This window comes from Chiloscyllium punctatum, chromosome 30, assembly GCF_047496795.1.
Source record: "Chiloscyllium punctatum isolate Juve2018m chromosome 30, sChiPun1.3, whole genome shotgun sequence".
Lineage (NCBI taxonomy): Eukaryota > Metazoa > Chordata > Chondrichthyes > Orectolobiformes > Hemiscylliidae > Chiloscyllium > Chiloscyllium punctatum.
The window spans coordinates 34,542,033-34,568,880 of NC_092768.1; the positions used below are offsets into that span (position 1 = coordinate 34,542,033).

At 39.1% G+C, this 26,848-nt stretch overlaps 1 protein-coding gene and 1 pseudogene across 1 annotated transcript; both read right to left on the minus strand.

Moving 5' to 3' along the window:
- Positions 1-290: 290 nt before the first annotated feature.
- LOC140455021 (muscarinic acetylcholine receptor M2-like) lies at positions 291-1,703 on the minus strand. The gene has a single exon (XM_072549693.1). It carries the CDS (start codon positions 1,701-1,703, stop codon positions 291-293), a length of 1,413 nt encoding a protein of 470 aa, XP_072405794.1.
- A 23,365-nt stretch (positions 1,704-25,068) lies between these two features.
- Positions 25,069-26,052, minus strand: LOC140455553 (muscarinic acetylcholine receptor M2-like; annotated as a pseudogene).
- Between the last annotated feature and the right edge of the window lie 796 nt (positions 26,053-26,848).

The window sequence follows — 26,848 nt, forward strand, 5'->3', positions numbered from 1 at the left end:
TTTGAAAAGTAAACGCTCTTCAACATAAAAATCAGACACTACATGAATTGATGCTTACAACATTGGGCAAAGGCATTTCAGTTTACTCATACATATGCACGATATTCAATACAGATTTTTTTTCAGAAGACACATTACCATTTCGATTGATATAATTCAAATATGCTGACATTATGGCATATAAGCATGTTAATTTGACTCATGATCTTTCCAAATGAGCTTGAAGTTTCCTATTATGGTTGGATGTAACTTAAAGAAGTGTTTGCTATATTGTGCTTATTATTGACATCTTATTTTGTTGCACTTATATTCTTGCACTGAAACAGGAGAAGATGTTTGAACGTTTTCTTGAAGGTCATATTGCACAATGCGTAGCAGGCAGGATTTAGTGTACTATTGATATAACAGAGCCAGTATCCGATGTTCCAAAGTATGCTGGGGACACAGATTAAGCAGAAGGTATCCATGAGAACCATGACATTGTACGGAGTCCATGTAATTACAAAGGCCAGGAGAATAGCCAGAACGGTCCTAGTTACCTTCTTTTCTCGTAATACAGCACCCTTTGCCCTCTTAACATGTGTTCTGGTCACATTAACAATGTCATTTGTTGTTCTGTTCTCTCTGTCGTTCCTATTCCTGATGTTTAACCCTGATACTGTTCGCATCTTGATGCCACAGACATCATTCTTTTGAAATTTGCTGCAAATTGAAGAGCATGTCAAGTTGCCTGACCTGAAATTGTGAAATGCAGTAAAGCAGTTGGTGCCCGTTTGTGTAGCGTTTTCCTTGTTCGCATTTGATGACACCAGGTTGAGTAAGTCAGATTCTCTGGAAAGTGCCTCCGCTTTTCTTTGAACCCATCTGGCACCTGATGTTCTATTACTTATTGTGTCAGGTTTCGTGTTGACCTCCAACAAATCAAGAGTATTTGTTGTTTTGGTGCGGTTTGGTTGCATTAATTTGCCATTCACTACACTTGGAGTAACAGTTGTCTTACATAATTCAGAGTGATTTCTATCATCCTTCATTCGACTCTTGCTGGCACGAGATATGTACACATACAAAATCGCCATTATGGTAACTGGGATATAAAAGGCAATTATAGCAGTGCCAAAAGTGACAGGTGGATTGGAGAAGAACTGTACGTAACACTCGCCCTCTTGGACAACCCGCTCACCTACAATGAACTGCCAGAAGAGAATGGCAGGAGCCCACAGGAAAAAAGACAACACCCAAGCAGCCGCAACCATCATCCCTGCCATCGTAGTTGTTCGTTTCACTGGGTAGATAAGGGGCTTTGTCACACAGAAGTAGCGGTCAAAGCTTATGATAAGAAGGTTCATAACAGAGGCGTTACTGACAACATAGTCTACAGTAAGCCATAAATCACATACCACTGGACCCAGAGGCCAGTATCCATTTACAGTATAAATAGTGTAAAGATTCATAGAGAATGCCCCAATGATCAAATCAGCACAGGCTAAACTGAAAATAAAGTAGTTGTTAGTAGTTTGTAATTGTCTGTTTATTTTGATAGAAACAATGACCAGAATGTTTCCAATGATAGTCACCAAACTTAATGCTCCTGTAACAATCACAATGCAGACCACTTCAACCGTTTTGTAAGGGCACCATCCAGCAGGTGCAGACAAGTCCGTTAAGTTGCTGAGAGATTGAGTTGCTTCTGTTCCATTTGCCATAATTCTCCTCTGATCTGTACTTAGCACTAATAAGGTATAAATGAGAAAGGCATAGGAGAAAGGCATAATAAGGCATAGGAGAAAAGCAAAGGATTAGGAAAAAGAAATTAAATATTGTGCATTTAAAAAAGAAACAACATGTTTTCGGTTTAAAATTCAACCAGGAAGATCTTTGAAAATGTGCACTCATAAGCTTTACAGATTTCGTGTTCTGAGAATGTTATTTTAAATGGACGTTCCCACATCGTTCAATATTTGAAACTCACTTTCAGTTGCATGTCATTTGAGTTGGACATATGACAGATTTTCAATATGTTGGCAGATGATTGGAAAACTGGCATTTTAAAACAAATGATGACAACTTCGTGATCGCCATTTTGAGCATAACATTACAGTCGATATTTAAGAAGTTATTTTTTGCATTTTCCTTTTGTAGATTCAAATACCGACCCGACAGGGATTCTTTGGTGCATTTCTTAAGGCACAGAAAGATATGAAAATATGAATTAGCCACAGGCGTAGGGCGTTCAGCCTACCTAGCCTGTTCTGCCATTCAATTGCTGATCCTTTGTGCACACCTGCCTACTATTGATGTAAATTTGCGTCTTTGCTTCACAGGAATTTGCTTTCACGTTCGAAGTATTCAGATTCTCCATTCCCCAGCTCATCAGGATGTGAGTTTCTCACGTGTGTGTGTGTGTGTGTGTATGTGTGTGTGTGTGTGTATGTGTGTGTGTGTGTGTGTGTGTGTGTGTGTGTGAGTATATGTATGTGTGTGTCTATGGGTAAGTACAGAATGGGGATTGCATTTTAAATGTCCAAATCGTAGACTCTACAATTCAGTAGATAGTTCTATTCTGTCCATTTTTTCCTTATTAGAAAAACCACCTCATTATTCTCTCCCTCATTTCAGGTATTGATCTAGTGACCTTTCTCAGAACTGTCTCCAACGCATTTGTATCATTCTTTAGCAGGCGAGCAATGCTATGCACAGGACAGTAGATATAGTTACACCAATGTCTTGCAGAACGAAACTTAAACTTTCAATTTACTAAGGGGACGTCATGCCTGACAAACCTGTTGGTATTCTTTGAAGAGTTGACAAGTAGGTTAGACCAGGGAAACCCAGTGGATGTGGTCTATCCAGACTTCCAAAAGGCCTTTGATAAGGTGCCACACGGGAGGCTGCTGAGCAAGGTGAGGGTCCATGGTGTTCGAGGTGAGCTACTGGGATGGATTGAGGATTGGCTGTCTGACAGAAGGCAGAGAGTTGGGATAAAAGGTTCTTTTTCAGAATGGCAGCCAGTGACGAGCGGTGTCCCGCAGGGTTCAGTGTTGGGTCCACAGCTGTTTGCATTATATATTAATGATCTGGATGAAGGGACTGGGGGCATTCTAGCGACGTTTGCCGATGATACGAAGATAGGTGGACAGGCAGGTAGTACTGAGGAAGTGGGGAGGCTGCAGAAGGATCTAGACAGGGGAGTGGTCCAGGAAATGGCTGATGGAATTCAACGTGAACAAATGCGAGGTCTTGCACTTTGGCAAAAAGAATAAAAGCACAGACTACTTTCTAAACGGTGAGAAAATTCGTAAAGCCAAAGTACAAAGGGATCTGGGAGTGCTAGTCGAGGATTCTCTAAAGGTCAACATGCAGGTTGAGTCTGTGATTAAGAAAGCGAATGCAATGTTGTCACTTATCTCAAGACGGTTGGAATATAAAAACACCATTGTGCTACTGAGACTTTATAAAGCTCTGGGTAGGTCCCATTTGGAGTACTGTGTCCAGTTTTGATCCCCTCACCTCAGGACGGACATACTGGCACTGGAACATGTCCAGCGGAGATTCACATGGATGATCCCTGGAATGGTAGGTCTAACATATGAGGAATGGCTGAGGATCCTGGGATTGTATTCATTGGAGTGTAGAAGATTAAGGGGAGATTTAATAGAGATGTACAAGATAATACATGGCTTGGAAAGCGTGGATGCTAGGAAATTGTTTCCGTTAGGTGAGGAGACTAGGACCCGTGGACACAACCTTAAAATTAGAGGGGGTCAATTCAGAACAGAAATGCGGAGACATTTCTTCAGCCAGAGTGTGGTGGGCCTGTGGAATTCATTGCCACAGAGTGCAGCGGAGGCCGGGACGCTAAATGTCTTCAATGCAGAGATTGATAGATTCTTGTTGTCTCGGGGAATTAAGGGCTACGGGGAGAATGCGGGTAAGTGGAGTTGAAGTGCCCATCAGCCATGATTAAAATGGCGGAGTGGACTCGATGGGCCGAATGGCCTTACTTCCACTCCTATGTCTTATGGTTTTTATGTGCCACTCGATTCAGCAGCAAGTATAAATTTGCAATACCTTCCCAAATTGCTTCTTGTAACTGCAGACTGACATTGGTGATTCAAGCATGAGACACCAGAACCTATGGCACATCAGAAGTCTGCTTCAAATTCTCCCCTTAGAGATAATATTCGTCCTTTTTATTATTTTTGCATGGAAAATGGCCATTTTCTTTTTTTTCCCCGAACAAAAAAAATGTCAGCTTGAATTTTATAACAATGTTCTGCCAGTTAAGTGTCAATCATCAATAACTGATATATACTTTATGACACATCCCCTGCTAACCCTTGTTCCTTTGTCGTGAAACATCACACTCTTTTTATTCAGTGAGAGTGATAGTTCACCTGAAATTATTGATGGTGCGATGTATCCTGGTGAGTGAACTTAAAAAAAAAGATTTGATGCAATCTTCATTTCTCCAGTAGTATTTGAATTCAGTACTATCGAAAAATATAATTCATCGTCAATGTCTGGTGTTGAAATGAATGAAGATTTGTTGAGTGACATTGAAAAGTTGTCTCAAAAGATTTTAAGTCCGTTAGTTGAAGAATTTGTATTAAAATAACTTTATATTCAGCAAAAATTTAGCTGGTAATGGTAGAATATTTTCACACATTTGTTTGATTCGCTTAACTTCGTGCATCATATCTATGAGCTCAAGCAGAGGACTGAGAAAGGCAGTTATTTCAGTTAGTTGAGAAAGAAGAACATATGCATCATATTAAGATCAGCTCACAGACACAATAATTGATAACTTCTCGTTCTGATAGATTTGTGAAGCCAAAATAAAACGTCTGGGAGAGAGACAACTCTCAAAGGAAGATTATTCGATTTTGATGTCACGAAATTCAAATTGCTGGCAGTGGCATATTAATGAAACTTTAACAAAATGTACTTTTCCGATTGTTATAGTTACAAACATTTTATGAAAGAGGATATACCATACAAGGATAAGATTTCTGTTGCTATTTCTTCTCAAAGCTAAAAAAGTAATGCAAGTTTTACAATAACAGAAATTTTAGCTGAAGCTTCTGCTTTTAAAATTATGCTAAAGATGTTTTTGCTGTATTTTTAATGCCTCACTTTATGTGTATTCAAGGTTCTGATGGAAAAAAATTATCAAGTCTCTGCAATCTAACTGTTAATCTGCCATTTATGAAATGCTTCAAACAAAAAATGCAGCAAGATGAAGTTGTAAAAACAATTATAGATAAGGAAGTTCGGCACATGTGAGGAAAAGGAGAAAGGGACGTCTGCATATTCTGGAGAATTTGAGTCGAAAATTGCGGCTCTGGAAAAGCACAGCAAGTCAGATCACATTCAAGAAGCAGGAGAGTCGACATTTCAGGCATTTCATTATGAATGCCTTCATTCAATAATGTTTACAGTCGGGTACCAAATTATCACCTTTCCACATGCCATGAAAAATCGTTAATTAGATCATTCACCATGGGCTATACGATGTTCAAAAGTGCACCAAAGTGAATTAACTACGTTTTCAATGGCAATGTTGAAAAAGAAGTAAAACGGCTAATTTTTACACAGCAAATGTCCAAAAGAAGTTCTGTGACAATGCCAAGATTATCTTTTTTTTGGTCAAATTAATCATTCCCCAATAGAACATAAGCCAGATGTGCAGCAAAAGAGTGGCGTGGAAAATTTTGCCCATGGAGGGAGGTCGACAAGGATATCATTTTGGCATCTCAGTGCAGCAATCCTCCTGCATTCCTCTTGCTTCAGGGCAATACATTCATTCAGTGCTTCCATCCAACACTTCAATGCTTCTTCCCAATAATAATGCATCACCTTTAAGCACTGACCCTTTGACATTGCAAAACATTTTTTCCCCAGCACTGATTCCCCAAGTTACATTATTTTGTCATACTGCCCCATCAACTACACAGTTCTCTTTTTACTGCTTTTCCCTCTGACAATACAACACACGCTCAATTCTTTATGAGTTGTGGAAATATCTATTCGACTATGTTGTATTGTGGTTTGCTAATCTACACCATTTCTTCATTAAGCAACATCAAGATTTGAAACAATTGCTTAAAGACTGAATAGAGTATACCTAGACATCATTGGAACGTAAATTTATCACTTTTCTCAAATGTGTCCTGTATAATAAGCATGGATGTCAAATTGCTGTGAATTTTCTCTGATTGTCTTAAGCGTCTGCTTTACCTTTTTACCTTTTGTGTCTACATTCTCCACCCTCCACTTGTCAGATACCACTTTCGGTTACAATTGACAAGGAGCTGGAGGGCAACTGTTTCTGAGCATCCAATCATGGGTTTCTGTTACTGACATCCATGAGTTTAAGTTAGTCTATTTGTTAATGTCTGACTGTTTCACTAAGTTTATTTTGATTTCACTCATTTTTCCAAAAAGGGTTCACTGTTTTTATATTCATGTCTATTAGGTTTAATCAACAAAGTTGTTGCACATTTTACATACCAATACCTAATACTAAAAGCTTGTTTTTATTAAGATTGCATCTCCATTAACATCGAATGTTCCTCATTGAGAAAACCGCAGGTCTGGAAAACATCCAGAAAGAGTAGTTTCTAAATTAATAATTCTTGTCGCCATAATTATAGACGTTCCTTCTAAACTGCATATAACCCAACTCACCACTGAATTCTGCTTCATATCTCACATGGAATTTGTAACTGGGCTTTGTTAATTATACAGGCTCCTGATTAATGTTGCTAACTAGTCGATCATGGTGTACTTAATCAAAATAATGTCACGTTTTAACATGTTTAAGGACGTCTAATAGAACAAATACTCCGTAGTAAAACTGAGCACTAAGGGTTAATGAATGACGTTGATAGAGGAACTGTTGAGCATGTTTCTTGTTGAAATCAATTTTACCTTCATAATGTGAAGTGCTTCTTCCTTCTCATAATCATACTGGCAAGTGTCTTTATTTTTATAAAGCAAATTATGTCTTACATTACTCTTTCAGCGCTCGCTTTTACTCATTGGGACAATATCCATCCATTGCTTTTCGGGCACTGGTCGGCAAGCAACTGGAAATTCATCTCTTGCCGATATCTGACATTCGTCCGTTCTGCTACGATGAGATATCTGGAAAGCTGTCTTGTGCTCTGATGGAATTTGCATTAAGAAGTTATGAAAAGGAGGAAAATTCCTCACGTAGGTGATTATTAATGCCTTTCCTTCCTTTAAATGCGATTTCAGACCCTGCAAAGCAGATCTCAGACCTAAAATTAGGACAGGGAACTATTTTAATGGTCAGGGTTATAAGGCACATTTGTTCTACGCATTGTATTCCTGTAACTGATTTATTCAGCCGTCGAAAATCATACATCGGTTGACATCATCAGACCTCGCTAAATCCTGAGCCTGTTTTCGTACTGTCTCTCAGAAGACACGACCTACCTGAAATATACATTGTTCTACTTGTAGCTGCGTTATCTGTTGGAGAGAGTATCTATCACTCAAATAAAAAAAGGAAAATAATTACTATTTAGGAAGAAGTCGCGCATGCACGTCAGCAGTGTGTAAATCATGAGATTATGATTGATTGCAGTAATACAGTTTATTCCATGTTCGAGGAAGAAGAGCTGAATGTTGGACAAAATATTACATTGGACAAGGAAACATCGTCAGTCAAGGTAAGAGTGACCTGATGGAATATTATTTGTGGGGCCGACTGACAGAGTCACTCGTAGGTAAGCAAAAACATAATATTTAACGACATTGCAGCAATGATTGGAAACGGCACAATTGAAAATGAATGGAACATATCATCTGATTTATGAAAGGCAATTCATACTTTTTCTAACATCACACCATGTGGAAGGTGAAACATTGGTGTGAAATCGAAATGGAAGGTAGTGAGCTGCAGGACTGAAACTGGTTTCTAAAACGATTTCAATATTTATCCTTGATTTACGTGTCCTACCAGGTATCTAATGCTGCAAGTATTCAGTGTATCGACTACAATATAACTTCGGATTTTTATTTGCGTTGGAGATTCAGAAACTTTATTTTTAATCTTGACAAGGACCCATCGAAACATATGGCAGCTATGGGCAAATGCTATTAATTGGATTCAGAAGGAACGAACTGCTGAGTGAAAATTAAGTCAAGTCAATTTAAACATTATCATTCACAGAATGAATTAAGCCTGTGTGAAGATCAAAATATCTGCATTTGCTGAATTACAATTGTGCAATAAGTAATACAGTAGACAAAAAAAGTATGTGGATGTGCAGACTCACCAAGAACACCAATAACTGCAACGAATATACAGTGAAGACTTTCCACATGAACGACGATACAACTTGTCATCCAGTTGTTCATTCCTGTCTTCGTAATGGAGCTGTTTCGCCCTCTTTCAGTAAGACATAAAGCGCACTGAAATCGGCCTCTTATTAATAAAAGACGAAAACCTCTCGTGGCACAGTTTAATTCTGTACAGACTGGTGTTGTAGTCACTGGGGAACAACATAACAGGTGGAGTGAACCTGGGTCAAATCAACCATTTGATTATCATAGCATTTACTAAATCTAGCTGTGGATGCACCTACTCTTAGGAAACAACGGAGGGCAGGTGACTGACCAGTGATGGAAAAGGATAGACCAGATTGAACAGTTGAAGTTCTAAATTGGAGCAAGGCTAATTTTGACGGTATTAGGCAAGAAACTTCAAAAGTTGATTGGGGGAAAATGTTCACAGGTAAAAGGTCATTTGTAAAATGGGAAGCCTTTAGAAATGAGATCATGAAAATCCAGAGACAGTATATTCCCTTTGGTTAAGAAAACACGGAAGCTTATGTCAGGTGCAGAGAGGAGAGATTGAGTGAATCCCAAGAACAATATAAAAGCAGCAGGCGTATGCTTAAGAGGGAAATCTGGAGGCCTAAAAAGAGGTTATGAAATAGCTTTGGCAAATGGTGTTGAGGTGAACCCAAAGGAATCTCACAATTACATTAAGGACAAAATATTAACTTGGAGTGAATACCAATAGCGAGGTAGCCTTTGTGTGGAGCTGCACGAGATGGGGGAGATACTAAACGAGTATGTTGCATTATTGTTTACTGTGGAAAAGAACATGGAAGGTATAGAATGTGGGGAGATAAAAGATGACATCTTGAAAAATGTCCATACTTCAGAAGAGGACCTGCTGGATGTCGTGAAACGCATTAAGGTGGATAAATCCCCAGGAACTGATCAGGTGTACCTTAGAACTCTGTGACAAGCTAGCAAAGTGATTGCTGTGCCCCTTGCTGAGATATTTGTATCATCAATAGTCACAAGTGAGATGCCAGAAGACTGGAGGTTGGCTAATATGGTGCCATTATTTAAGAAAGGTGGTAAGGACAGGCCGGGGAAATGTAGACTGGTAAGCTTGTTGTCGGTGATGGTCATGTTGATGGAAGAAATCCTGAGGAACAGAATTTGTACGTATTTGGAAATATGGCTTTGTGTGTGTGAAACCATGTCTCACAAACCTGATTGGGTTTTTGTAGAAGTAACAAAGAGGATTGATGAGGGCAGAGTGGTAGACGTTTGACATGGGTCCCCATGGCAAACTGGTTAGCAAAGTTAGATCTCGTGGAATAAAGGCAGAACTAGACATTTGGATATAAAACTGGCTCGAAGGTAGATGACAGTGGGTGGTGGTGGACCGTTGGTTTTTCAAACTGGAGGCCTGTGATCAATGGAGTGGCACTGATGGAGAGCCATGACTGGCTGGTTCTGGGTCCACTACCTTTCGTAATTTTATATAAATGGTTTGAATATGAACATAGGAGGTACAGTTAGTAAATTTGCAGATGACACTGAAACTGGAAGTGTATGGATAGTGATGCAGTTTACCTCAGGTTACAACGGGGTCTTGATCAGATCGACCAATGGGCTGAGGAGTGGCAGATGGAGTTTAATTTAGATAACTGTGATGTGCTGCAGTTTGGGAAAGCAAATCTTAGCAGGACCTATACACTTAATGGCAAGTTCCTAGGGGGCGTTGCTGAGCAAAGAGACTCTGGAGTGCAGGTTCATACAAGAGGTTGAAAGCAGAGTCACAGGCAGATAGTCATTGTGTTCATCATTGGGGACTCAATAGTTAGACGCTCAATAGAAGGTTTGTTGGCAACGAACGAGACTCACATTTGTTGTGTTGCCAGGGTTCGTGATGTCTTGGATCGTATCTTTGAGGTCCTGAAATGAGGGTGACCAGCCTCTTCACGACATGGTCGATGTCATTACTAACGACATAGGTAGAAGTAGGGATGGGATGTAAGGCAGGATTTCAGGGAACTAAGGTGGAAATTAAGAGCTAGAACAAACAGAGTTGTTATCTCTGCTTTGTTACCCATTCCATGTGATAGCGAGGTAAGGAAGAGGGAGAGATATCAACTAAATATTTGCCTGCAAGTATGTTGCAGGAAGGAGGGTTTCAAGTACGTGAATAACTGAGGTTCATTATGGGGAAGGTGGGACCTGTACAAACAGGACGGTCTTCAGTTGAACCAGAGGGGTACTAATATCCTGGGTGGTAAATTTGCTGGTGCTATCCTGGTGAGTATAAAGTAGCTCAGCAGGGGTTTGGGAAGCTGAGGTTTAGTTGCAGTTCATAGGAGGATGAGAGTAGTGAGGACAGGGACAATATTTCAGGGTCACAGGAATGTGCTGGCAGTCAGCAAACTGGTTTGAAATGTGTCCACTTCAACGCCAGGCAGGGAGGAAGTGATAAGGTAAGGGAACCGTGGTTTACTACAGAAATTGCATCTCTTGTTAAGCAGAATAAGGATGCTTATGCGTTGATGAGGCAAGATGGTTCAGATGAAGTGATGGAGAATTACAAATCCGCTCGGAAGGATTTAAGGAGAGAGTTACGAAGAGCAAAGAGCATTCTTTAGCAAATAAAATAAAGGAGAACCCTAAAACTTTTTATAGGTATGTGAGCAATAAAAGGATGACTAGGGTAGGAATGGGCCTGTCAAAGACAGAGTGTGGACCCTGTAGACATCGGAGAGGTGCTAAACGAACATTTCTCATTTTTTCACTGAGGAAAAGGAGAGTATTGTACAGGAGAAGAATGAGGTACGAGATATTAGACTATAAAGGATTGAGGTTAGTTTCAAGCAGGTGTTACTAATTCTGGAAGGAGTGAAAGTAGACAAGTCCCCTGCGCTGGATTGATTTATCCGAGGATTCTCTGGGAAGCTAGGGAGGAGATAGCAGAGTCGTTGGCTTTGATATTTAAGGCGTCATTGTCTATAGGTTTAGTACCAGAGGACTTGAGGAATCCAAATGTTGTGCCCTTGTTCCAGAAGGGCAGTAGAGATGACCCAGGTAAGTATAGACCAGTGAGCCTTACTTTTGTTGTAAGAAATGTTTTGGAAAGGATTATAAGAGATAAGATTTATAAACATCTAGCAAGCGACAATTTGATTTCAGACAGTCAACATGATTTTGTCAAGGGCAGGTCGGATCTCACAAACCTCATTGAGTTTTTTGAGAAGGTATCCAAACATGTAGATGAGGGTAGGGCAGTTGACGTGGTATACATGGACTTCAGTAAAGCCTTTGATAAGGTTCCACATGGTATGCTGTTGGAGTAAATGCACATCATGGAATTGGGGGTGATTTAGCAGTTTGGATTAGAAACTGGCTTTCTGAAAGAAGGCAGCGAGTGTTGGCTAATGGGAAATATTCAGCCTGGACTCCGATTACTAGTGGTGTGTCACAAGAATCTGTTTTGGGACCTCTGCTGTTTGTCATTTTTATAAATGACTTAGATGCAGACATAGGTGGGTGGATTAGTAAATTTGCAGGTGACACTAAAGTCAGTGGAGTCGTGGAGAGTTTGGAAGGATGTTACAGTTTGCAGGGGGACTTGGATAAATTGCAAAATTGAGCTGAGAGGTAGCAAATGCAGCTAAATGTGAGGTGACACGCTTTGCGAAGAATAAGAGGAAGGCAGAGTAGTATGTCCAGGGAAAGATTCTCCGTAGTGTAGAGAGATCTTGCAGCCCATGAACATAAATCTCTGAAAGTTGTCACCCAGGTTGATAGTGCTGTTCAGAAGGCATACGGTGCTTTAGGTTTCATTCATAGAGGGATTGAGTTCCGGAGCTGCAATATCATGCCATAACTAAACAAAAAGCTAATGCGGCCACACTTGGAATATTATGTAGACTTCTGCTCACCATATTTCGGTAAGTAGGTGGAAGAACTGGAAAAGGTGCAGAGGAGATTTACCATGTTCCCTGGTCTGGAGGGAAGGTCTTATGGGGAAAGGCTGAGATACATGGTTCTGTTCTCATTGGAAAGAACAAGGCTAAGAGGGGATTTGATAGAGACATATAAGACTATGAGAGGATTAGACAGGGTGGACAGTGAAAGTCTTTTTCCTATGATGATGATGCCAGCTTGTACGAGGAGGCATAACTACAAATTGAGGGGTGATAGATTTAAGACAGATGTCAGAGGCAGGTTCTTTACAGAGAGAGTGGTATGGGCGTGGAATGCCCTGCCTGCTAATGTGGTTAACTCAGCCACATTAGGGGGATTTAAACAATCCTTAGATAAGCACATGGATGATGATGGGATAGTGTTGGAGGACGAGCTGACAATAGTTCACAGGTCAGCGCAACATCGAGGGCCAAAGGGCCTGTTCTGCACTGTATTGTTCTGTGTTGTATGTTCTATACGATAGTGAAGAAGGCATTTGGTTTGCTTTCTTTAATTGGTCAGCCAATTGAGGAAAGGATTAGAAGTGTATGTTGTTAGGTTGTTGGTTAGACCACGTTTGGAATATTGCCTGCAATTCTCCACTCCTTCCTATTGGAAGGATGTTATGAAAGTTGAAAGGGTTCAGAAAAGATCTCCAAGGATGTTGCCAGTGTTAGAAGATTTGAGCTATAGAAAGGCTGAATAGACTGGGGCTGTTTTGCCGAGAGCGTTGAAGGGTGGAGGGTTACCACATTGAGGTTTATAAAGTCATGAGGGGAATGGATAGGAAAAGTAGAGAAAGTCTTTTTTCCCAGTAGGGGAGTCCATAACTAGAGGCCATATTTTTAGGTTGAGAGGGGGAAAATATATAAAAGACCTGAGAGGCAACGTTTTCACACTGAGTGTGGTGTGTGTCTGGAATAAACTGCTAGATGAAGTGGTGGATGCTAGTACAATTGCAACAGCTAAATGGCATCTGGATGTGTGTATGAATAGGAAGGATTTGCAGGGATAATGGCCGAGTACTGGGAAATGGGACGAGATTACGTTGCTATATCTGGTCAACGTGGACGAGTTGGACTGAAGGGTCTGTTTCAATGCAATACATCTCTATGACTCTATGACGATAATCTCTCGAACAGTTTAGATTTGAACGTGGGTTCCTTGGTCAGTTGTCAGGACCTTAACACTGTACCACAATGCACCCTGTGGCACAGCATTTATATTGATTATGTTTAAATTTTGTGGAATTCACAACAGTGACCTTCAGTTATCTTATCGGTTTAAACACAATCTGTTTCATAATGTCTCACTCATTTTCTTTATCTCACAACTATAGTGCATGACGTTGTGTTGAAGATCACCTGGTGTGGGTCAGACATCCAATTGTTTTCATTATTTTCATTGTTTTAGAAGAACAGAGGATCTTGTGGAAGTGAACGAATCACCCACGTTTATTTTTATAGATGGTTCTTCTGAGCCACTTTCTCTTTCTATTTCTGCTCATGTACTCAAATATCTCTCCAAATATACAGCGTCCAGAATTTATGATTCTGTGAGTTCAACCTATTCATCTCTGTCAATGCTGTATTATTCACACTCCTTTCCTAGGTTTTCTGGTACTGAAGGCATGTATTTTTAGCTGAAGTGACAATTGGTTTCAGTTCACTGTCCAGAGGTCTTCATGTGTGCAGCCATCATCTATCCTGTGAATGTCGTTGATGTTGTACAGACATCTTTGGCTTAGCAACTGTCGGTTTTTGAGCTTATGAGTCGGCAATGTTTTACTGTCATGAGTACTCAAGGATTTGACTGAAACATCAAATCTGACAATTGTTCAGTAGCTTTTCCTCTCACTGTATGTTGTCCTTGTGTCACCACTGCAAAGGAGGACACTGAGGATTGTTACTGTTAAGAGTTGAGATTCTCAAGTCAATTTATTGTTAGTGCACACTTTGTGACTCAGCTTGCATTTAACAGTTTTGGTCTTGCAATGTACATTATAATTTCAGCATTCCCCCCCACACCCTCCTCCCCCAAAAAAAGAAAGGTTCTAACGCCTAAGTAGCTCATGTTAATGACAACGCCTTGAATCATTCTCTTTCTATGGATGGATAGCAGCATGGCAATGTCGACAATCATGACAACAGCATCTCTGATGTTGATAGTCAGAATTGTTACAGTCCTGATTATTCTACATGATTGTACCACGAGGTGTTTCTTTGACATGGAATGTTAGTTTGACTTCATTGAAACGAGGAATTGATGCAGCTTGACTTTGGTACTCAGGGAAGCAAGGTCGAACGTCTTCCTGAATTCAGAGCAGGGGGCTAGGTAAGGACTCCTTGACAGTCAGTCAGTATTCCTGAGGAGTCAAGCTGTGGATCTGACTAAAGAAATGGAGTATGCCATTTTAGGAAAAGTTTGAGATTCGGGAGCCAAAACAAAGATTTTAAATGTTGTAGCCACAGAGAAGACACCCCAACTGTACAGAGGGAGATTGGAAATCTTGCCTTGAATTCCGAGGATGGAAAGACATTTTTTTTAAAAAAGAGCAGTGCGGGCCGAGAAGTCCCAGAAACAGATGAACCAGCGGCAGTCATGTGCTGGACCTGGTGATGCATGACGCAGTTAAAATAATCAATGAGCGTGGAAGAACCCAAAAGAAGCGAGAGGTGACCTTTGAGTTGTGTCAGAAAGGTTAAGAGAAATATCAAAAGTGATGATGTCCCAGAAGATGGAACATAGCCCAGCATTTTTCACATAAGTCAAAATGTGAGCTTACTGAGAGACATGATTTTAACTAGAGGTAATTTCTCCCCTTTCTCCTGAGACTGGATATTCATGTAAGTTAAGGACTTAAGTACAGCTTAAAAGACTTCACAATTCTTTTTTGTTTATATTGTTGCTTGGTTCTGGTTATTTGTGTGACATACAAAAGATTAAGACTTTACCAAGTGTATAACTAAGCAGGATGTAATAAAAGAGTGGATTCATATTCTCTAATTTGATGTATACCGGGGCAGGAGGTTTTTAGATTTCAGAGGTATTCATATCGCTGCTGGGGAAGTGACAATAAAAATCAGAGGGCATACATCTGAATAAAGGTAGCACGTCGTGGTGTCGTTTGCTAAGTATTTGGGGTGGATTTAAACTAAATTTCCAGCGTAGAGTAGAGCAAGTCATTCGCAGGACATATAGACTGTGCAAACGTTATACGTTATACTGTTAGTTAATAGGTCCGAAAGGTTGACAAAGCACAGGGTAGCAAAGAAGAAAAAAAAAGTACGTAGGAAGCATCCTTTTTATGTCCATTCCATTTAACCCCTTCTTATCTCGTATCATCTTCAGTCAAGAAAAAATAAAACATCCTGGCCTGTATAAACTTATTTATTTTTTTAAAAACTACTTACCATTCTATCTCTGAAACTTGCTTAAGTTTCTGCAATCCATCTTTTCTCTATAACATTCAACAAGCTTGAAAATCATTTCTTTGTCTGCAACACGCTGCAGCCTCTAAACTCCGTCTTGTTTCTGTAACGTTGGCCATCTCTTTAATACTGGACATGCATTCAGACTTGGCACACATTCCAATTCCTGAAAAAGATTCAGTTTCTGACAACGTTCTGTATTGCTGTTATGTAATATGTGTCATTTTCTCTGCAGTTACCTCCAATGCCTTTCCACATAAGACCATATGACATAGAAGCAGAAGTTCGGCCATTTAGCGCATCGAGTCTGCTCCACCATTCAATCATGGCTGATAAGGTTTCTCATCCCCATTTATCCCAAACATTACTTCTGACAACGCCCACAACTTATTGTGTATGCCCATCCTTGTAACCTTTGGTAGTTGGTGCTATACTTCAGCTTTACAAGACTCCATATTTTAGTGTTATCCTTCAATTATATTCAGTGCCCTATCTCTGTGCATCCATGAGCACCTTCATTCTATCACTCATTGCCACCTTCTGAAACCACTTCATTCCTCCATGTATATGTTAAATGCCGGTTTCGGGTTTGCTTGTTCAGTTGGTGAGTTTTCTCTTGGATGTTTCGTCACCATCTTAGGTAACATCATCGATGGTTCTCCACTGAAGCTTTTGTGTTCTTTATGCTATTTATGTGTCTTGGGATGTTGTGGTCGGTGATATCATTTCCTGTAATGTTTCTGAGAACTTGATAAATGGGATCCAAATCTCTCTATTCATTGATGGGATTCCAGTTTGAATGACAGGCTTCTAAAAATTCCCACGTGTGTCCTTGTTTAGCCTATCCCAGCATGGATCTATTGCCCCAGTCGAGTTGGTGTCCCCTTTCATGGTGTGTTTGGATACCAGTGATATTTGGTCATGTCTCTTGGTGGATAGCCAGTGCTCATGATCTTCTCGCTGCATCACAAGGACCCTGTGGTCATGCCTTGTACATAACTACAGAAAGTGCATTCGCATGAGAGTGATTTCATAGAACATATAGAACATATAACATAGAACATTACAGCACAGTACAGGCCCTTTGTCCCTCGATGTTGCGCCCCCCTGTCATACTAATCTGAATGCCAGTACAAGATTATCACACAAGGTTGCACAGGCATACAGTCTAATGTCATCTGTATTAAGCTGCTTCATCATTGATCTTCTAGCAACCATAATGTAAGAATTTGAGAATTTCCCTGATATCAAGTCACTGTTTAATTCAGAGTGATATTGAAGTATTCCCACGAAGCTGAAACGAATCAGAATTAGGACCAGCGCTCGATTGTGTCAGAGTAAACTCAGAATGAGGAAAGAACTTGGCTTCTCTTGTGGGAAAGAAAGAATGCCAGTACAAGATTATCACACAAGAGTGCACAGGCAGACAGTCTAATGTCATCTATATTAAGCTTACTCTTCATTGATCTTCTAGCAACCATAATGACAGAATTTGAGAATTTCCCTGATGATCACATAGTGCTCATTACGTTTCCCAAATCCTCACACAGGGTAGTGGCATGCAGGAAGATAACATTTCAGCATGAACTTAAAAGTGACAAGCAATATTTCCATGTCATGAAATTAATATGTTAAACAGAAGTGAGACATGACATCGCTCCTTGTCATTCAATTAAATTACCTCGGCTAAATATCCTGTCATTTACTTCTGGAGTTTAAGAATAACAAGCATAGCTGAACCATCCACATAATACTGTAGGTGTATGAACCCGCTTTGTACCTTTGAAGTGCCCATGTATAAGTCATAAATCATGAGACTCAATGGATGTTTTCATGTTCCTTTATACGCGCTAGGCAAACTTTATTTAGGGAGTTTGAAACCAAACGACAATATGTCAACAACCTGCTTCATTTGCACCATCTGAGCAACTCACATTCTTGGTTAGCAACATGCAGCAACTCACAAAATTGTATCAATGCACGATCAAAATCTCTGAATTCTAAATTGTAGAAAGACCAGGGCAGCAGCCATATTAAAATAACACCATATGCATCCATTCTAAATCAGACACCATACTCTCTTTGAATTAAATCGCCATCAGTTCAGTTCATTGGGAAAGAAGATCTGGAGCTGACAGCAATGCAGTAACATATTCACCACACGCACTGCAATTTTTTAAGTAGACAAATCTGCACTCACTCTGAAAAGCCACTTAACGACTAGTAAGCAGTCTGGCATAGTCAGTTAGAGGGGCAGCTCTCCAAATTACTGATAATAATAATTTTTGCATCTTTTGATTCGGATTTCTGAATCAGTTTGAAAATTGTACAATGGCGCAGGTTTAAGTTTCTGGCGAAGGCCATTTTATCCATTTTGTAGACAGTCCATATCCAATGAACATTATGACTTTCCAACATACATCTTCACATTCTGAACACCTTTACGCGTTATTTAAGATCAACTCGCAGGCTCAGGCCCCTTAAATGCCTCATTTGAACATCTTCCTTCACCTTTCCAGATGAAGCATTCCAGGCTTTTATTGTGTGATTTGTTTCTTTTCTGATATCATATTTGCCACCTTTTCAACTTCCTTCAGCGTCTTCTCTCGTTCTCCATCGTTAATGTAGGGAGGGCAGTTTCTCCCTATTTACTCTCCAGACATTTCATGAATAGTGTCAACTTCGATCACATCTTGTGTAAGCCGTCTCCTCACCAAGAGAACAATTCCAATTTTTATATTTAATTTCTGTACATGTACTCTTTCACCTCAGGATTATTCTGTTTTGAATCTATTCTGAATGCATACAACATTATTGGTTCGAAACAAAATTTTGGTGTGGGAGTCTTTATTCTTTCGAAGCACCATTTCAACTCCAGAATTTATATTTGTTGAAAAGATAAGTTTTCCTTTGGGGGTGATTTTATTAGTTTTTCGAGTTATGTTTCTTTCTGGTACAATATACGTGAGAGTGATTGTAATGTTTCATGCTATCTTGACACTAATCCACCGCGATTGTTAATTAATTTAATAGACAAATGTAACAAGGTTTTTGACACGCTTAAATGCAATAGAGTAGTCCTTGGAAAATTGGAAATTTTATTGCTAAATGCACGTTTGAGTGTAGTGCTCTTTAAAGCATTATGACACATATAGGTGGATCTGATCGTGGTTCAATGATCAATAGGATATCGGGGAGAATCTGGATTATAATTAGATGTGCTTCCTAGCTGTGTTGCAAATGAATTGATATCATACCCTTCAATACATTCAATAACGAGTAAGACAGAAAACCTTTGCTTCTACCAATCTAACATCAGAGGAACACAAGTGAAACTACATGTTTTTCTGTTTTGATATTAAACTTTGTATCTGCCCGTCAACTGAAACTAGCGTTCGATTTTTGCACACCACAGACCTCTTCAATGCTGTATATGGAATATCTAACGTTTCGCTTCCCCTTGTCTTTTGAAATATATTTCTCACGTGAAGCTCTCTTTTCCCTTCGCACTTCCAACTCCAACCTGAAACTTTTCCTTAATTTATTTTTATGCACTCACAAATCAAAAGGGCAATTGGCTTCATGTTTCGTGAACAGAAATATTTAGAATGTCTGGTAAGGGTGAGGGCCCAATTTAGCTTGGGTCTGAGCAGTGGTCTTTTGAACAAAGAGTGATTGCAATCTTAATGAAGATTTGAATATGCAACTTCCTATCTATTTCACGCTGACTTGGAGCTGAACTCTGACTTACACCTCGAGCTGGATCAAACATGCCTTGTTTTGGAATTTCTATTGATCTACTTATAACTATGCAGCATGCATTTCAGTTTGTTTGTCTTTTTTTCGCAATTTCCTTTCCCCTGAAGTAACAACATGATATATAGATGTAAACCTAGTTTTCACTGATGTGGTGTTGATTAAATATGCAGCAAGGCTCTAACCATTCTTTGAACTGATATTCTTCAATTGGAATTTGTGGTATGTTTCAAGAAGGAAACGAAAGTGTGCTGACTATGATCCAAATAAAACTGGTTTGTCTGCAAATTTCGATACAATAGTTAACAATTTGCAACTAGCTTGAAACAAAATTTATGTCCTCTGCTGGTCCATTGAAATGGAGAAAGAAAACGTGGCACATTTTACAACATTGATCCCTATACATTTTTAGCGGAGGAAAGTAGGTAGGTCCGTTGTCATTCTCAATTTCCTGTGAAATCCGACAAACAGTCGAGTAGAATTAGTATAATAGCTTTCCCTTTTCAGACTGTAGAAGTATTTTATAATGTCTTGTTATCATAGCTTTCCCTTTTCACACTGTAGAAGTATCTTATAATGTCTTGTTATCATAATATTGTCCTTTCTATTCTGCTAAACATATCTGCAGCATGCACAGATGGTTGCTTCTATTCTACTGCGATACACCATCTATGCTGACAAATACGACTGTCTAAATCTGTTTGAACCTGACAACCATATGCTAGCATTTTCACAAATGTCCTTGAGTGCCCGTCATCATGTTCACAAAAACAGCGTGAATGTAATTTGCTGGATTGGCTGCATTTGTCAATTGGCACATCATGTTCTGCATTTCAAAATGTATTGCTTTCGAAATCAATTACCAGCGTTGGCTGTCTCTTTGTGGTATAATCATACACCCTTTCCTTAACAAGGTTGCTTCCTCATTAAAATTTCAGTGGTTGGCTTTACTCCAGGATATCCCAGATCCACATTCAATGATTACTGTTTGCTCTTCGCAAAGGATGTAGGCAATTAACTTTGTCAAAGTCAGCTCGTGACTGTGAATGTAATAAGTATTTAGCATGCAAATTTGTCTATCACGCTGCAACCGCTTTTGTAATTTCCAAAATTGCAATGATCAGATCATTTTCTTTCCAAGTCAATGATAACGCCTCTAATGTCCTTACTTGATCTTATTGCTTAATGACAGATTTCTGCAATTTGGAAATCCCTGGAATTGCAGCAACACAGTGTGTAATGAAAACCTCCGTCAGTGCCCTGCATTTGGTTTTGCTGTGGGAACAGATTCTTGGCGGATTAAGTCAACTACAAACGCATTTCAGTCAAGAATGATGCATTTTAATTTAGCATAAAATGCCCCGCAGGCAGATGTCAGTATTACTATTTTCAAATACAGTGTTCTTGAAATCAATATGTGCACAGACGTCATCTTTGGAGCCCGTTGAACCTAAGCTTTCGAGTACAGAAGTAAAACCTTCAATCTCATTCATAGTAGTCACATATATCACCGGTTGCTAATGTATTGCCATAATAAGAATGAGTCATGGCTCTATTTCTGCTCTAACATCTCTTGTTGCAACTATAATTCAAAGTCACCCCGCCCAGATATGAAGCATAGTCTTTTTTTACCTGCTTCCTCATTCTAATTCTCACAGAAACAACACACACAAACTTCCTAATTGATCGATATGAAACATTTGACACCCCTCCAATCAACTAATGAATCCATGATTGTATTCTGGTCAAAGGATCTGCAACCAATACCTAGAAGATATCAGTTATTTGGCCATACGGTTGTTCTGAATTGAATCTGATTGGTTTTGTAAACAGACCACCTGCATGACCAAAAGTAGGAGCAATCGTATATAATTGCCTTATCAGGCATATCACTGCTACCACAAGTTAACTGTGGAACGTTCCCTATCTCAATTCCTGCCAAAGCGTGTCTGGTCCACTCCATTCTCCACATCTTTAAGTAAATATTGCAATGCTCCAAAAGTGACAATTAATTTTTCTGGAATATCTGGCAGTCTGTAGTAAGACAAGGTCCACAAAAAAAGCTTTTTCGATTAATGAAACGATAAGCGATCATAAGAAGGCAGATATGACTTACGTTGGCAAATGCAGTTTTTGTTCCCTCAACAGGGGAATGGAAACTCGAAAAAATTGAGAAATAACTGTAGAGAAAAATAAAACATTCTGTCCATTCCACACAGTAATTTTCTTCAGCTGAAATTCTTTTCTCCTTTAGCATTATACCATAACAATTGCAAAAAAACTCACGAACTCCACCTATTGTCCTCCAGTAAATATGTCTCATGGTCATCTGACAAATCTGCGAAATTTCTGCACAAGTCATTTCTAGTACCTTCAAACTTCTCTTTTCAGGTCTTCTGGCTGAAGTCACAACATGGCTCAGTGAGTTGTGTACACTCCAAGAAGTTGTCATTCCTCTGCCGAAATAATATTTTGATCAGTGACACGTGTGCTCACTTGATAAACTGGGAAGCCATTTGCGATTCAGCATGTGAAAACAAAATTCAGCACTCAGCAGGTGTTTTGTTCTGAATCCGAATAGACTTCAAATTGCACACATTTTATCCCTTGGTTGGGAATATCAATGCCTTCAATTGGATCTCAGTGTCAAACATTGACTTTTGAAGAGATATTAAATAATTTTGACCAAATATCTCTGGAGTTTGGAAGAATAAGCGGAGATCTGATGTTGGTATAGTCGATGTCAAAGGGGATTGACAAATTAGCCGGATGTTTCCCCTTGTGGGGCAATGTAGAATTCGAGCATAGAGAGTAGCATTTCAAACAGAGATGAGGAGAAATTATTTGTCTCAAAGGATCATAAATCTTTGAAAGTCATAACTCTGAGAGTGGTATGGTGGCTGGGTCACAGTAGATTAAGGGAAGAGATGGATTTTAATTGGTTAAAGGGTAAAGGAGAGCATGCAGGAAACAGTTCAGGCCAAAATGAGATCATCCATGATTGTAATAAATGGTAGAACAGACTCGAGGAGCTGAAATGTTTATTTCAGCTACAAAGCTTCGTTTTCTTATATCTGCATCTGTGGTGAGATATGCAGATGATGAGAAAGAAGCTTAAATGGCTCTCTATGTTACTGCAGATACTCACAACATTGTTGTTGATGGTACCGATTGGTTTTGTTATCCTGAGCAAAGGTAGAACACGCATCTGCCTCAGATGCCCAAATAGAAAGCTAAAAATTAGAAATAGGAGTATGTCGCTGGAAAGAAGTGAGTTTCTGGAAATGAAATGCATTCCATCGAGTTTTTAATTCATGTCAAACAGCACAAGTACTCTCTGATGACAGACAATTCATGAACAGTTTTCTCTGAATGTATATGACTGGAGCTATGCACTATGACACGTCAAAACTGCTGCTTATCATCAATGAAACTGAAAATCATTCGCCTCATTGGCAAGGTTGGAAGAGTGCAGCCAAAGAAATAGCTAGCTGAGAAAGGCAGTTTTGTGGCATGAAAATTGTCATAATCAAATAAAGCAATGGACCATACAGAAATAAATTTTGCAGAGAATTTCTTTTATACTAATTTGCCTCGAAAAGGATGGGAATATTTACAAAAAAAACGATGTTTGTCTCTTCACTTAACTGTTGTCACTGTGGAGTATTTTCACCCTTAAATCTTGCTTTTCCTATTATTTTTGCTCAGATTTCCAGCATGTGCATCATTTTACTTTTGTTCAGATTTCTTGTGAGAATGAGTGTTTGAAAATAAGGTCAACACATGCTTGGAAAGCGTTTTATGACTGTATTTTGTTCTTATTTGTAAATCTATGCATCCATTTTCATTTGTTTGGAGAGTTTATGTTAATTAGTTTACTTCAGCCTCAATTGGACATGCTACATACTAGTGGAAATATCACGGGTCATGATCGAAACTGAAAAACGAACACCAACATGGGTCCAACTGTTAAGTTCATGCAATGTCAATTCTGTTTTAAGTAAGTGTACTATTGATAATAGCTTGATCAGAATAAGATCCTGGATATGTTGGTTTCTGCTTATTGAGCCGTGAAGTTTTCGTATCTACATTGCAGGTACTCGATAGTTATGTTTTGCAGTTGGACAACATTAGAGCAATACACCTCATGTGTAATGATCGGGAGCTAATCCTAGAAACAACACGAAAGTCTTCCTGTCCTCAGCTGACTTATGCAGGCAAACACATCCAGTCACCGAGCAGGCATTATGGAAATAACATTCTAAAATAATATGCAGTGGTGGTATTTTTCATTTTTTTATATGCACAGAGACGTGGCTGCATTCTTGCCCATTCTAATGAAGCTTTTTTAAAAAAAAATACATCATGTTCAGTGAGAATTGAACTCAGGATTGTACCAGTCTAAATAATTTGGAGGAAGATTTTAAAACAGATGCACGTGAGAAATTGTTTGGGGCAGACATTTGCTGTATTGTCATTAGCAAGGATTTGAATACAAATTCCGAGAGTTATCAAGACGAGACAGTGAAGCTTAGAGTACAAATAATTCATTTCTTTCATTTTTTTTCAAACGTATGAATTACTTGACATGTTAGCAGCCCAAATGGACTTGTTGCCTGATTTGACAGGATTAAAGGAAGATTCCTTACCTCCTCCAGTGAAAGAAACAGATCTGCCAATGTATTCCGTTGCAAATGTGTTATTTTCATATAAAGTATGGATACAGTTCAGAGCTGCACCAGACAGAAGGGAGATCGAACTCTGCAATGTAAACATCATAGTAATCCACGAGCAAGAAATCAACGCCAATGGAGATAAACAGCAATAACTCGTCGTTATACAATGTACTGGAGACTCAACTGAATACTTATAATGAATTAAGTCGAAATCGAAACGTTCTTCAACACCAGAATACGACAGTACATGCAATGATGGTTACAACATTGGGCAAAGGCATTTCAGTTTACATTACATATGTTCCGATATTCAATATCGACATTTTTCAGAAAAGACTTTACGATTTCGATTGATATAATTCAAATCTTTGACATTATGGCATATAAGCATCTTAATTTGACTCATAACATTTCCAAATGAGCTTGAAAAAACTTGCATTGTTGGATGTAACTTAAAGAAGTGTTCGCTATATTGTGATTATTACTGACATTTTATTTTGTTGCACTTATATTCTTGCACTAACGCAGGAGAAGATGTTTGAACGTTTTCTTGAAAGTCGTATTACACAATGCGTAGCAGGCAGGGTTTAGGGTGCTATTCATATAACAGAGCCAGTATCCGATGTTCCAAACTATGCTGGGGACACAGATTAAGCAGAAGGTATCCATGAGAACCATGACATGGCACGGAGTTCATGTAATTATGAAGGCCAGGAGAATAGCCAGAATGGTCCTAGTTACCTTCTTTTCTCGTAATAACGCATCCTTTGTCCTCTTAGTATGTGTTGTGGTCACATTAATAGAATTATTTATTGTTCTGCCTTTCTGTCATTCCTATTCCTGATGTTTAACTCTGATACTGTTCGCACCTTGATGCCACAGACATCATTCTTTTGAATTTTGCTGCAAATATCTATTGAAGGGAGTGTCAAGTTGCCTTACCTGATATAGTGGAGTGCTATTAAGTCGTTAGTGCTCTTTTGTGTAGCATCTTCCTTGTTTGCATTTGATGATGCCAAGCAGGATAAGTCAGACTCCCTGAAAAGTGCCCCCTCTTTTCTTTGAAACCCGCTAACACCTGACATTTCATTACTTATTGTGGCAATGTTCGTTGCGACCTCCAGCAAATCGTCAAAAGTATTTGCTGTTTTGCTGTGGTTTGATTTCATTAATATGCCATTCACTACACTTGCAGTAACTGTGGCCTTACATAATTCAGATTAATTTCTATCGTCCTTCATTCGATTCTTGCTCGCACGAGATATGTACACATATAAAATCGTCGTTATGGTAACTGGGATATAAAAGGCAACTCTGACAGTACCAAAAGTGAAAGGTGAATTTGAGAAGAACAATACAAGACACTCAGCCTCTTGGAAAACCCGGTTCCCTACAATGAACTGCCAGAAAAGAACAGCAGGAGCCCACAGGAAAAAAGACAACACCCAAACGGTTGCAACCAATAGCCCTGCCATCTTAGTTGTTCTTTTCACTGGGTAGATAAGGGCATTGTAACAAAGAAGTTTACATTACTTCTTATGATAAGCTTATGATAAGGAGCCTCAGGACAGAGGCGTTACTGACAACATAGTCTACAGTAAGCCATAAATCACATTAAACTGGACTCAAAGGCCATTATCCATTTACATGGTAAATGGTCTAAAGGTTCAGAGAGAATACTCTAATGACCAAATCAGCACAGGCTAAGCTGAAAATAAAGTAGTTGTTAGTAGTATGTAATTGTCTGTTTATTTTGATAGAAACAATGACCAGAATGTTTCCAGTGGTGGTCGCCAAACTTAATGCTCCTGTCACAATCACAATGCAGATCACTTCACCGTTTTGTAAGGACACCATCCTCCAGTTCCAGACAAATCTATTAAGACGTTGAGAGATTGATTTGCTTCTGTTGCATTTGCCATAAGTCTCCTCTGATTTGTAGTTAGCACTAAGAATGCATGCATGAATAGGAGAAAAGCAAAGGATTAGGAAAATAATATTCCACAGTTGAAAAAAAACATTTCTACGAATTAAAATTCAACAAGGAAGACGTTTTAAGTAGTGCTGTTTTAAGCCTTAAGTATTTCGTGTTCGTTTAGTCTTTTGTTAAATGAGCATTTCCACAATGTTCAACATTTGCAGCTCATTTTCAGTTGTATGTAGTAATGAGTTGCACATACGACGGATATTCAGTAAGTTGGCAGATGATTGGAAAACTAACATTTTAAAACAAATGATGACAGCTTTGCGATCACCAGTTTGAGCTTAACTTTATAGTCGATATTTAAGGTGTTATTTTTCGCATTTTCCATTTGTGGAAGAGGAGCACCGACCCAAAGGAACGTGACCTGGGCCTTCGATTATGAATGAATTGATTCGTCCACATCATTCTGGTCTCTCCATACCTTTATGTGGCAATGAAAATTGAAAGATAATTAAATCATGCATACGTGCACTTTGCATTCATCATCGGAGGTATAAACTGCAAGAGCAGGAATGTTAACCTGGAGCTGCATGACTCAATAATTCTGCCACAAATTGAGTAGCATTTTCATTTGTATACATTACGGAAACAAAGTCATTGCAGTAAGGGCAACGCAGAGGATCTATATTTAAATTTATAATTTAATTTACAAGAAAATGGACTCTAAAACGATGTGGTTACAGTTCGAGCCTGTCCAATCTTTCCTTATAAGACAACCCACCTTATACCTTCCC

Coding starts and splice junctions, on each gene's coding strand:
- LOC140455021 (XM_072549693.1), bottom strand. CDS start 1,703: ATGGCAAATGGAACAGAAGCAACTCAATCTCTCAGCAACTTAACGGAC.